At 35.4% G+C, this 13,818-nt stretch overlaps 1 protein-coding gene across 1 annotated transcript in view; it reads left to right on the top strand.

Moving 5' to 3' along the window:
- CUL5 (cullin 5) overlaps nt 1-13,818 on the top strand; it is a 32,878-nt gene that overhangs the window by 9,582 nt on the left and 9,478 nt on the right. The window contains exons 4-13 of the mRNA XM_035327230.1: nt 1,175-1,351; nt 2,895-3,036; nt 4,155-4,300; nt 4,377-4,457; nt 5,640-5,733; nt 8,377-8,507; nt 9,247-9,354; nt 9,951-10,015; nt 12,953-13,085; nt 13,620-13,751. Coding sequence (XP_035183121.1) covers nt 1,175-1,351; nt 2,895-3,036; nt 4,155-4,300; nt 4,377-4,457; nt 5,640-5,733; nt 8,377-8,507; nt 9,247-9,354; nt 9,951-10,015; nt 12,953-13,085; nt 13,620-13,751 — 1,209 coding nt within the window. The remainder of the gene's footprint in view (nt 1-1,174; nt 1,352-2,894; nt 3,037-4,154; nt 4,301-4,376; nt 4,458-5,639; nt 5,734-8,376; nt 8,508-9,246; nt 9,355-9,950; nt 10,016-12,952; nt 13,086-13,619; nt 13,752-13,818) is intronic.

Below are 13,818 nucleotides of genomic sequence, written 5' to 3'. Positions count from 1 at the left end.
ACAAACAGAAGACAGCCTTGAGCATTTGCTTTGTCTCATTGTTTTCTCACAGTTCTTGAAACTGGGGTAAGCAATGACTTTCTTCTTTTAAGCATTATTTTTGTTTACCCAACGGTACTTATGGAGTATTCTTCCTGTTGAAAATTTCTCGAGGCAAAGTTTTCTATAAGAAATTACTGCCTGGGAAGTACTTTTTGTCTAACTTCAGTGCTTTGCTGACATTCATTAATGGTTTTAAAATGTCATGTGTACGGCGTATTAGAAACATCTGTTCTATTGGCTCAGCAAGATTTGCTGTCAGGTTTCATGGACTCTCTGCAAATAGTCATCAATAGATTCAAAAGGAAATTATTTTTTTTTTAAATGTATGGTAAAAGATATTCCATGTAATAAGGGATTTGAAAGTGATCTCTTGTGAGATTCAAAAAACAAATAAATAAAATTCCATGACAAAGATTTGTAAAGGAGAAAATGAATCTTTAAAATCTTTCTCTAGTTAAGAGATTTACAATGCTATGACTTCCTTCAAAGGAAGATACAGTTCTTGCATCTCAGGCCTTTATATAAGCAGGCATATACTTGTTGATTTTTATTTACTCTTAAGTTCCATCATGCATACGTGCGTAAATGCTATGCTGAACAGGGGCCTTCAATGTGATCTGTGTTGGCTGCTGGTTTAGGGGCATCTTTTTAGGCATTATGATAGTGGTTGTAGTTCCCAAGCACTGCTAAAATATACATGTTAACTACCTATCTGGGCCTAATCAAAGGTAAGTAGATGCATAAAATTAAACTTTCTCACTGTATGTAATGTAACTATCCTTACAGGCTTGCACTTTTTTTGTAGGTATAATTGTACCAGTGCAAGCCTCTAACACCAACGTTTTTAAGCTTCTTGACTTGCAAATGGCTTTAAAAAAAAATATTCAGATGGAAACATGTTAACAACTTCTTTGTTGGTACTTTTCCTTCCATTTAGGAAAGGTTTGCATGCCACAGGTTGATGACCACTGCTCTAAACTAAATGGCACTTAAATATGTAGACATTCTTATTTTGATACATCTGTAAATTTGTATTTTATATGGGAAAATATTTCCATTATAAGCAAAGTTAATCTGTTTTTCATGCAGAAATTTGTTTATAAACTACCTCCTCTTCTTCCCCCTCCTCCAGAGAGTGCTGAGCCATCAAGATGATACAGCTTTACTAAAAGCATATATAGTGGAGTGGCGCAAGTTCTTCACCCAGTGTGATATTTTGCCCAAGCCATTTTGTCAATTAGAGATTACTTTAATGGGCAAGCAGGGCAGCAACAAGAAGTCAAATGTAGAAGACAGTATTGTTCGAAAGGTAAGTGAGAGGTACTAAAGAGTTTTGTTCTCCCTATAGTAATAGTACCAAAGATACTGTGCATCTAAAGGTGAAATTGCACCAACCATATAATACAATGTATCATTTTGCTTCAATGTGGAGGGTCAGAACAACCTGCAACTTGTTTTTTTTTTGTTTGTTCGTTTGTTTTTCCTCTGCATGGCAATTTCGGTTTCTTTCTCTAGTTTTGTTTTGGCTATTAACAGTTTCATGTTTTGTTTTGTTTATTTGGGTGGTTGTTTGGTTTTTATTTTCTTAAAAAATATTATAACTTCAATCTTAGTGGAGAGGCAGTTATAAACTTACCTACTCTGAAAACTTTTCCTCTGCTTGGGAAGCTCTTCATATAATCACCCAAAATGATCTGTTTATTTTCATCAGATATTTTCATCAAATATCTGCATTAAATTATTCTCTGTCTATAATATCTAAAAGCAGTTTGACGATGACAAAGCTGTGATGTGTATCTGAGGTTGGTTGACATTCCCTCTGTTTTCTTCTCCATTTGTTACTCATTTCAGCTCTCGTAAACCCATTCTGTAATTGTACAGTGCAACCATAATGTGCATATTGATAATGTTAAAATTATCAAAAAGTAATTGAGGAAGAATAATCAAATAAGCGTTTGCTTTAAAAAACATTGCAAGGTTTTGAACAATTTCCTTCCAATACATACGACTTTAACATTAGAAAGGAAAATTTAGCTGAAATTGACAAACAGCTGTTGAGAAACTCAGAATAAAGAAAGGTAAAATGAACTCTCGAAAGGATATCTGGCTTTTATCAGGTGCTTGCTGTGTTAAAATCTACAAAGTACAAAGCAAGAATGAAAGACTACGCGGTCTTACCATTAACTTTGCCATTTCCTAAGCTTGTTTTTTGTAAGTGTGTTCACAGTCATGAGTCAAAGTTTGAACTGGTAAATTTTAGAATTCTAGCTGCTTTCCATGCCAGTACAGACTGATAACTGGTGTGCTTAGGGTGCATTCATGGTAGTTACTGCCATGTTTGAAGGTACGTTGTGATACTGGATGACTACGCTTTGCTTTGCATATTGAACTTCAGTGTTCAAGAAATGAAATCCAAAAAATGTTTTTTCTTTATGTAGCTGTTGTGTTATTTGAGTTTTTGCTTAAGACTGAGCCTGCCAAATGATGAACTGTTTGTCTCAAAAGTACCCCCTGGTACTGCAACTCCTGACACATTCTGTTGCTGGAAATCGTACTTGGCTAATTAATGAGAACTGTAGAAGGAATACAGAAACAGTACAGGAAAGTGGAAGTAATACCTGAATCAAATGATCTTTGCTTCCCCAGTTGTCCCATTTCATAAAGTAAGCTTAAAATATAACAGCATATTACCTCTATAACAAGCCAAGAGCACGTCCTAAAATAGGTATATAACCTGCAAGCTACGTTATAATTTTTTTGATTTCTGTTTCTGCTATCTTGTATTTCTTTTGTAGAAACCTAAGTTTGTGTATACCTTTCTGATAGGATTTTTTTTTCTTCCTGACATGCAGCTCATGCTAGATACGTGGAATGAATCCATATTTTCAAATATAAAAAATAGACTTCAGGACAGTGCAATGAAGCTAGTTCATGCTGAAAGACTAGGAGAAGCTTTTGACTCTCAACTTGTAATTGGAGTTCGAGAATCATATGGTATGTCTCGCACAAGCTCATCTCTCTTGCCTCCTTACCTAAGGAAATGAGTTTTCATCATAGAAGTTGACAGATCTGTTGGTAATTTTGGAATGATTATTTCATCATTTTGAACGGATGATGTTGTTGTTATGTGATACCAACTAAATTCTGTTCAAAATATCTATAACTTCTAAGTGACTGTGCTATGCATTGGTTTCTGCAAAATTGGTATTTTCAAGGAGCAAACATTTTGATCTTTTAAGTTTACAGAAATAACCTCACGTCTGTGCTATTTTCCATACCATTTGTGATTTTTCTGACAGTTTGAAAAAGAAGTACTAAGCAGGCTGCATCTAAGACTTGTTTGCAAAATGTAGATCGGTATATTGGAAGCTTCTATGACATTTCACCATTGTCTGCATTTTTTTCAGAGTTCTGCAGCCTGTTGAAGTAAACATGTGACTAATACTCTCCCAGATGACTTTATGGATATTCTAAATATTTAGAATTTTAAATGTAAAGGTGTTCTAAATTCTAAATGTTTTTAAGCTTCTTCCATTTAAGGGCTTGTTTTTATTTTATTGATTTATTTATTTCCATAACAGTTGAGAGGAATGTGGAAACTTTTTTGCTCAAGGTGCAAAATGCTGCTGGTTAGAAGTAACCCCGCTAACTGTTCCCACTTGTAATTTTCCTGAAATAGGAAAAAAAAATCCAATACAGAAAAAAATGTCTAAAACAAAGACATGGAGACTCTTAAGAACATTGTCTAAGAAAAGCTGCTTGCTCAATGAGGTAGAGAAGTTTTTGCTTCATTGGGCATTATGCTGAGCTTTGTTGTTTTATTTTTTTTAACTTTTCAACTTTGCAACTGTATGTGTATTTTTCTGGTTACAATCTTAGAATGTCTGAAATGATGGATATAAGTATACACTATTTTCTAGTTCTCTACAGGTAATCTAAATCTTCTTGGAATAAAGGCTGAGCAGCTGGTTACCTTGGATTCAATATGTGTTTGCAGGATATTTCAAATTGTTCAATGGCTTCTTGAAATACAAAACTTACTTTAATGAGAGATTTGATTATTATTGGCCAGGTAAATTTCCAAGAATTAAGTTTGGACTTTCTCTTTGCAGTTAACCTTTGTTCTAATCCTGAAGATAAACTTCAGATTTATCGGGATAACTTTGAAAAGGCATATTTGGATTCAACAGAGAGATTTTATAGAACACAGGCTCCTTCTTATTTGCAACAAAACGGTGTACAGAATTATATGAAATATGTAAGTAAAAATTCTGTTGTAAATTTGTTCTGGAAATGTTAGTGCTTAAAATGATTGCTGTTCTACTTTGGCACAGGCAGATGCTAAACTCAAGGAAGAAGAGAAAAGAGCACTACGATATTTAGAAACAAGGCGTGAATGTAACTCTGTGGAAGCAGTAAGTATAGCATAGAAAAATTGCTGTATTTTATATTTATATATAGTTATTACATGTGAGGTGATTTTTTGTGTGTGTGTGTTAATGCTACTCGGTAGCAATAAATTGTTATGAAACTGTTGATGTTACTTTTTTTAATCATCTGTTATATTTTTTCCTTGCAAAAATCTATATTACTTTCTAATCTGGCAATTTACAATTTCTATAGATATCTTAGTAGTAAATCTAGATTGAAGTTCCGATGGAAGAGCAGATTTTCATTCAAGTTGATTTTTATTTTTTCGAGTCAGTTTTTTTCCCCTATGCCTAACTGTGGATGAGGATGTTTGAAAATAAATACACCAATGCAGTGGGTGAACAGTTTCTCAGTGCTCATTTAGAGCACCTGAAAACGTTACTGTTCATTGCAATCAGAAGGAAAAACGAAAGTTTCATTAAATCTGTTCTAAATTTCCTCTTAGGCTGAAACACGGCCATTTAGTATATTCCTGTCCTGCTCTCTTACCCCCAGCTGAGCAATATTTTACACAGTTCAGACTCAGGAGAAAGATTTAACAGCAGTGAATAGCTCATAATTGTCCATATTGGAATCAATTCAGGAAATAGGTTATTTTAAATAAGTACCCTTTAAATCTGAATTTACTGCAGTTCATCAAAATTTATTTTGTGTCTCGTGTTAAGTTGTAAATCATTCAATTTGCATAGCTATAAATTGTAACCTGTATGAAGAGGCTGACAAAAGAGAAATGGTCCAGACGTGTACAAACAGTTTCTGTGCTAGATCTAGCTGTAGTGTCTTGTTTAAGCCAACCAGGCTGGTCCAAATAGGGTATGCTGGAATGAGAACTATTCTTAGCTCTTGGATATATACTTGGAAACTAAGTAGGGTAGTTGGTGTTCCAGAAGTGATCGCTCCCTTGAGAGGAAAAAGGTAGAAATGTTAAGCTGGTTCCTGGTATGGAAGAGGGTTTACCACATTTACTAGCCTACACATTTTAAGGAGACACGGTTTCACATATAGATTTTTCTTCAAACTACGCTTATTTCTGTGAATCAATTTTTATTTTATTAATTATTTTATACATGTTGAGAACAGATTTTGTGTCACAACAAACTTGAGACGGCTCAGACTTTGGAGTTCAGATGGCTAAATGAGCTAATTCTGTGTTTAATACGTTTCAGCTAATGGAGTGCTGCGTCAATGCCCTGGTGACATCTTTTAAAGAGACTATTTTAGCTGAATGCCAAGGCATGATCAAACGAAATGAAACAGAAAGTAAGTGATGCTTCAAGAACAGTGCAGGATGAACTCAGCGTCGGCTGTATAAAAATAGATTTGTTGGCAGATTTATCAAATCACTGCTTTTAATAGATAGTAGCAGTGTTTTGTAGATAAAATGTTACTGCATGTATGTAACTTTATCCCACAAAATTATTGTTATTGGTTAGTAGTTTTTAATATCTCTTCTGAAACCTGTATGTACAGTACTGTGACTTGAATGACTGAATAGCTCTCATATTACTTGAATGAAAGGAATATTTTATTATTCTTTTTATTTATTTAGTATTTCTTATTATTTTCCCTCTTTTTCTTACAGCTTATTTTCCTCATGTTGATTTTACTGTGATTAATTTTGCATGTGTGCCATTTTTTGAGTAGTTCATACTGTTGTGTTCCCTCTCTGGCTGCTCTTGCCCCTCCCCCCCGGCGGGGGGGGGGGGGGGGGGGGGGGGGGGGAGAAAAAAAAGTGAAATATCTCTTAAAATATCTCTTATTGCTGATCATGTGGTTCTTAGTGCAAGACCAATAGGTCCATGAACCAAAGCTCTGCAAATTGTCCAGGTTAGTCTTCAAAAGCTGTGTGTTGGTCTTGTATGATAAACCAAACTAGATAAATCACTAAAATGTCATAAATCAAATCGAAATCACGGGGTAATTACTTTTTTTGAAGGCTCAGTATCCTGCAGACAGTGGTTATTTATTAAATATTTATGAGTTTTTCACTTCTATGCAAATCCAGTGAAAACTGGATTTTATAACTTATAATAGTGTAGGAAATAGTTCTGAAGCTAGAAATATTTGCCCTCAAAACTATGTTATAGTGATCTGTTTGTGTAGCAGCGTGATTTCTGGCAGTAGTCCAAAGCTAAATCTAGAAAGCCACCAAACTTATACGAGTATAGGTTACAGCCTTTGGGAGAATACAGGAGGCTTATTTAAATGAAGAGCTTCAGAAGATTTCATCTGTAGCACCCAAAGCATCTTTCTTTAGAAACTTGTTGAAGTATTCACACAGTCCTCTGTTTCCTTGTGGCTGCCTCTGCCCCATGATATTGCTGGGTTGCTAAATATTTTTATTTGGTGTACAAGAACTCAAGCATCTCTTTCAAATCTTTTCTTTCCTGGACCTGTGTTACACTGTTTAAAATGTTCTAGTGAAGGATGCAGGTACCTATGATTAAAGATTTAAAGACTAGAGCTATACATAGAAATATATACATCTGATGGTATCCTCTGCTGTGCTTCACTTACTCATGTGTCTCTGACGTTAATTGCCCCAACAACTTCATTTTTTTTCCTTATTGAACAGCATCTGACATAAAAGGGCTGGGTTTTTTATGCTATGAGCTGTGCACTGCTGCAAAATACTCAGTTACATTAAGTATTTAATATTTACGTGCCCTGCAAAGGAAGGAAGGCATAATGTTCTCCACCTAAAAACTATCAAAGATGTCATGACTTGCAAACACTCTTCAGAATCAGCTTCATGACTTCTTGTTTACTTATAGTATTGGGGAGGGAGGCCTACTTTTTATTCTTGAAATACTTCATAACATCAATAAAAAGTAAATTTGTCTTCTATAAATGAAGAATGAAAATAAGTTGTTTAAATGTCCCCAACAGCTACAATATGGATTTCTTCACCTTTCAGTTGCATTCTGAGAGACATTTCATTGAAATGTTCATTTCTTCTTTTGTTTTTTTTTAATTTGAAAATCCATCTTTGAAGACTCTGAAGTATTTCTCAGCTGCTGCTGCTTAGGAGAGACCACTGAATTTTATTTTTTATTCTTTGGGGGGATTATTCATGCCATCACTACCTTGCATGAACAGACACAATACCCTTTAATATCCCGCACGCTTTTTTTTTTTTCACCAAACCTCTGTGGTCTCTCTAAATTGATCTGCTGGTCTTAGCCCAGGTGATTCTTTGTGGCCAGCTTTGTGAAGGGATTATTGATGTTACAATCCCCTTTTCTAGTAATGTTCAAAAATAACTTCACAAGAAGTAGACAAATACACTATTTTTTAAATTTTTTGAAATGGTAACTTTAAGAACTAAATTCTTTGGGGAAAAATAAAGGAAGAAAGTGCTATTTACCTTGGTTAGTTCCAGTTACTTTAGAATTTGGCATACTTTTATTTAAAACATTGTAAATTATACTGGAAGATGCATAGAGAGAGCTCTGTTTGGCATCAATTTTGAAAGAAAAATGTTGAGACCATATGATTTCTTACACAAACTCTTATAGGCTACTGACTGAAAGAGATCCGTTTTTGCCAGGGATTTCAAGGCAAGTTATACTGAGAGCTTATTTAATCTAAATTGCCGTTGACTTCAGGGGGTTTTATTCGAGTTTGTGATATTAGATGCATAAGCAATGTTTACATTACAACAGATATTTCTTTTTTGCCTTCAGAAGAATATCCTTGTGGGTTCAAAACTAATACAGTCTTCAAAGCATTTCCCTTTCTAAGGGATGAATTGGATTATCTGTTCTTTACATGTTCAGTGTTTCACTTGAGATAATCCCAAGCAGCACACTTGTGTTTTGTTTTTGTGGTATGTGTGTTTTTTTGGTTTTTGTTTTTAACAGGTCTTTGACTGGTGGCTTTATCAGTATTTGTATCTTTCAGAGTTGCATTTAATGTTTTCACTGATGGATAAAGTTCCAAATGGGATAGAGCCCATGTTGAAAGACTTGGAAGAACATATTGTTAGTGCTGGACTTGCAGATATGGTAGCAGCTGCTGAAACTATTACTACTGTAAGTGTGTTGTTTTAAAATAACTTTTTTTAAAAGTTAAATGCCCTAATTTTAGGATATACAAATGTGAATTGAAATAATTATTGGAGTTTTTTTGTTTAAACGTAAATCTTTCACTCTGTCAAAATTTGCGATGCCCTTAGAATAATTTCTGTATTGCTTACATTTTCAGTTGTTGCTTTAAAACATGAATCCATTTTGTAGTTAAAAAAAATGTTATCAATTAAGTGCAGAGTTTTTTAAATCAAGTTACTTATGTGTTAGGATTAAAAAGGCCTAATCAGTTTTCTGTATGTCCTAACTCCTTGATGAAATTTGAAATTTACTTTCAACCACTGATCCAAGAGTGGTTGTTCAGTGTGGAAATTTAAAAAGCTTTGGTTTTCACCATTCTTTGTGAGCATTTTGTCATCTTTTTCTCTGGGTATTTGCAGCAATTAGGATGTGCCTTTTGTTGGTCCTTGAAAACCTTTTTTTTCACTGGGAAATTATTACACAATATTTAAAATTTTTACCCATTCTCTTTAGATTTTTTTCTATAGGTATTTCTATTCTGAAAATCTGTGAGGCTTACATGTTGTAAAACTCCTTTCAGTACAGGGAATAAAAATAAAATGTTCAGCCATAATCACTTAGGCTTGAGGATACTGTGTTATTGCAGATCAGAGAATTATACGTAAGCTCACACTAACTTCTCTGGAGCCTGTTTTTTGTTTGATTTTTGCCTCTTTAACTTTAGGATTCTGAGAAGTACGTAGAGCAATTGCTTACACTATTTAATCGATTTAGTAAGTTGGTTAAAGAAGCTTTTCAAGATGATCCAAGATTTCTTACTGCAAGAGATAAGGTATGTGTTTCTACTGCCCACTTGTTTTCAGCTTTTTAAGAATTGTTGAAAGTCATATTATGATGTCTCTCAAATCCCTTGCTAAATCTAGAAGTTGCTCTTATTCTGGTAAATATGTGCACTAAAACACAGAAACATAACAGTTGAATAGTTTTTAATTCTTAGTGTAATAATGCATTTGTGTTGCATTTGTGTATAGCGTTGTAATGCTGTAGATCAGAACATGATCTTTGCGTTGAGCAAATTAAATTTTAATGTCTGATTTAGCTATATGTTTAGGAATTACCTAAAATTTGTATTTGGGTGTAGTCCCATGACTTCAGCTATGCAACCCTTTCCATGCAATCCCTTCCTAAGCTGCTGCTTAAGGTAGTGCGTTAACAGAAAAGAGGAAAATGAAAAACATAAATTAATGGAAAACAGAGTCATAGGATTTGAACTCTCATATCGAAAATCAAATCTGTAAACCTTGAGCTAATAAAATTTTAGCTCTTTTTTCTTCTTTCCAGTAATTTAAAAAGGGAGATAGCGTCTTTATGATTCATATATTAAAGAGAGAAATTGAGTAACGTGCTAATCATCTCTATTTATTTTAGGCATACAAAGCAGTTGTGAATGATGCTACAATATTTAAACTTGAATTGCCATTGAAGCAAAAGGGGTAAGTTATATAAACTTTAATGTGAGTCAAGGTTTTTAAGTTGTTAAAGACTGGGCTTCTCTTTTTAAATGTCCTTATGAGGTAGGGCTGCATCTAAAAGTTCTTTGCATTCTTTGTGTTACAGAATTTCAGATTGATTATCAGACTGTTAAGATGCTCTTCACATGGAGGCAGATCAGTGAATAGCAGTTAATTTAAACTCAGCTTTATTTCTTGTAATTATGGATCTATTGTTTTGTAGTAATGAGTTGTTTCATTGGTTGAATTTAATGACACTTTCATGGATTATTTCTTCCAAAAAACTGAGCTACGTAACTGCCCAAATTTCAGTAAAAGTCCTGGGGAAAACAGGCTGTAATCTTTGAGAACTATGGCTGGTTAAGATGTGACCATCCAGCAGCCAGCTGGATGGCCTTCTCTGGTGCCAGCTGGGAGTGTGACCTGTGCGGCTCTTCCTTTTTTGTTTCAGTGCAGGGTTAACCAGGTTAGTTGAAACAACTTTCAGTAGAAGATTAAGCTGACCTATGTGACTCTTCAGTCGAGAAGAAAAAGCGTGCTTACAGTAGCTACTCTGCAAACTCAGCCCAGAGAAGGTAGTCAGTCAGTTGATGTTAACATTTAACACGTGGTGTGCCACCTGAGTAGGAATCTATACATTATGTGTTTGGGCTTCCGTATGTATAGTTTGTAGTCTGATTTACTGCAGAAACAAAGCTGATGTAGCTGGACTGCCAGCTTCCCTTTCCATTAACTTCTAAACTAGTTTGTCCAATCATGTTGAAATTAGGGCGCGTTGAAAGGTGAATGAAGGGTGAACATTTCCAATTTCTGTACCTTATATAAAAATAGGAGCACAGTAGGTGAAAGAAAGCAGAAGACTGAAGGAGGAAGTGCCTACTTGGGAAAAGCCAAACAGGAGACGTGGATCCAGATTGATCTCATGTTAGTTAGGACTTAGTTTCTTATAGTTTCTAGTTTAGAAACCATTTATTTAAAACAAACAAAGAAACATGAGTTTGAAATTCAGAGGTGCTTTTAATTTATTTGCTAGGATTCTGTTAGAAACTGGGTACATTCTCTATTTTTTGGAATACTAACACGGTGCACAAAATGACGTGCGTTCAATGGCAAGCTGATCTAAGTTCTCTAAAAGCCATAGATAAAGTAAGTCTGCTTTATCACAAGACAGTTGTACCAGTTGAAATGATTCTCTACACAAGACAGTTGTACCAGTTGAAATGATTCTCTACACTTTTATAGTTATGAGTAAAGCCTGTATTTCTCTTAATTCCAGTTGATCGCATTACTCTTTTCAGGATAAATTGCTATCAATTTAACTTACCTACAAGTTCCTACTTTATGTTTTTCCTGGAGGAAAGGCATAATTAAACTATATCTGTGAGAATTTATTATTTAGCACCTGTGAGTTGGGAGGGTGGGTGTTAGATACCTGTTCAGTATTTGTGTTCACAGCATTACAGAACGGCTGAGGTTGGAAGGGACCTCTGGAGGTTGGCTGGTCCAACCCCTGCTCAAGCAGGGACACTCAGAGCAGTATCTTGCCCAGGACCAAGTCTAGATGACCTGGTTCTTACACTCTTTGCTTTTGGACTAATGGTATGCCTGGACAGGCATTAGCCATGCTGGTTTTGTTACTGGAGGAACACCTAACAAAGGACTGGATTCCTGCTTTGCATACTTTGCACAGATGTAGGCAAGATAGAGGAGTTTGTCTCTGCTAATGTTTAAATTTCCCATGGGAATATGCAAATCAATACCACATTAAAACTGCTTTTCAATCCTAAAAATAAACCTGCCTAGCAATCTCTTAAAGACCACCATGATGGTAATGGTCTTCTGTCCAGTATTCTTCCTCACAAGGTCCTTCGAGTTGCCCACATACACACTGTGTTTTAATTAAATTTCATCCTGCTTAATCTGTGCTATTAAGTTCAGTTTAAGAATATGGAATTTATTTTTTTTGTGCGTTGTCAGAATCTTGAAGACTGCTATTCAGAAATATGTCAGAACCCATTATAAGGGCTCTACCTTGTAATAACAAAAGATGAGAGATCTGCTTTTACTGCAGGTGGTCTTAAGCAGCAGGCACCAGCCTGCAAGCTGCTGCATGAACTAAAAAGGATGAGCTCTCTGAAGAGTTTTCACACCTGTCTACTCTAGGTGATAAGGGTGAGAGAATGAGGAAGAGCACTGGATTCATGAGTATTCCCACAGCATCTTACCTGTAACCTTGCTCACTGCCTTTATTTCTGTTAGAGAACCTTTTACAGAGTGCTGGCTAACAATTTGAGACTGGCAACCAGGGGGTGCCACCTGACTTCAGGAGTAGCATTGGTTGTTGGCACTATTTTAGTCAACAGTCTAAATGCAGGATCAGAACGCAACCTTGTGCTTGCAGGCCTTTTGAAGAACCTCAGTCTGTCTACTGCAGCATCTTTTTGTTCAGCTTTTTTAATCTCCAAGTTGTTAGCCTGTTGTTTCTACCTGTTATAATATGACCATGTTTCTACGTGCTAGGTGTGTCAGGCTTTGCCTTCTGAGAAATGCAGTGCAGGAAGTTGTTCTTGAGACTTGTCATGTCGCTATGGTATTTGTTGATTCTTTACTGGAATACTCACTGCTGTGCGATATTTAGTTGCTTAGAACTACAGTTTGAGTGTAGTCATAGACAGAGTTCTAAAATTAAAAGCAGTTGGAGTGATCAAGCTGTCTGAAAATGTTAAACAATATTTGTTCTTCCAAGAAGAAAAGGGAGTTGTCCTTAATTTTTCATTAGCATAACAAGGGTATGAATTCTCCACCAAGTCTGCTGCCAAGGGGATCAGGAAAGAGTGGTCTGTCTTGTTAACAGTGCAACTACTCCAGAATAGCAGGATTCTCTTTAGTATGAAGATGTGTTGTTGTTCTTTTATTTAGTGTTGGATTGAAAACACAGCCGGAATCCAAATGCCCTGAGCTTCTTGCTAATTACTGTGACATGTTGCTAAGAAAAACACCACTAAGCAAAAAACTAACCTCTGAAGAAATTGAAGCAAAGCTTAAAGAAGTGGTACGTTCTTGCTTTCTTCTACTTGATTAGTCTTGAATGTGTTCAGTTGTTTTATTTCCTTATGTGGGTGGAGGTCTTGATCTTCAAAGAGCTATGCGAAGTGTAGCAGTTGGGAAAGGAGTTTCTTATATCATGAAGTTAACCTTGTTAACCATGCAGTGTTTCATGTCTCTGTGTTGTCTGAATTGAATTGAACATGCTAAATTGAATATGCTAAGTTATTGCCTACATCAAACTAGCATTACGGTAACGAATGTTAATATAGAAAATAATACAGGATACGTTTTCATGCCAGTTGTTAATGTCTTCTCTGATTTAAGAGAAGTTCCTTGATGGTTGACAAATGAAGAAATGGAAGGTGTGATGTTATAAAAGATTCGTAGCTGATGGCTATGGTATAGTATAGTACAGGTCCTCTTGAGGCAATCTCAGGTAGCCTTTTCCTACTTTTTAGTCCACCAAGGCATTAGATGGGCATTTAAAGACTTGTCAGAGTGACGGTGCAAATAAGTGTGTTAAAATCTTTCTTAACAGCTTTTGGTACTTAAATATGTACAGAATAAAGATGTTTTCATGCGATATCACAAAGCTCACTTAACACGACGCCTGATATTAGATATATCAGCTGACAGTGAAATTGAGGAGAATATGGTGGAGTGGCTCAGAGTAAGTAGCCTGATGTTTTTTTTTCTATTTGGTTGTTCCTGTTGCTTGTATTAATTCCTACTCTTAG

This window comes from Oxyura jamaicensis, chromosome 1 (assembly GCF_011077185.1).
Source record: "Oxyura jamaicensis isolate SHBP4307 breed ruddy duck chromosome 1, BPBGC_Ojam_1.0, whole genome shotgun sequence".
NCBI classification, from domain to species: domain Eukaryota; kingdom Metazoa; phylum Chordata; class Aves; order Anseriformes; family Anatidae; genus Oxyura; species Oxyura jamaicensis.
This window is presented reverse-complemented; position numbering and strand designations above follow the sequence as displayed.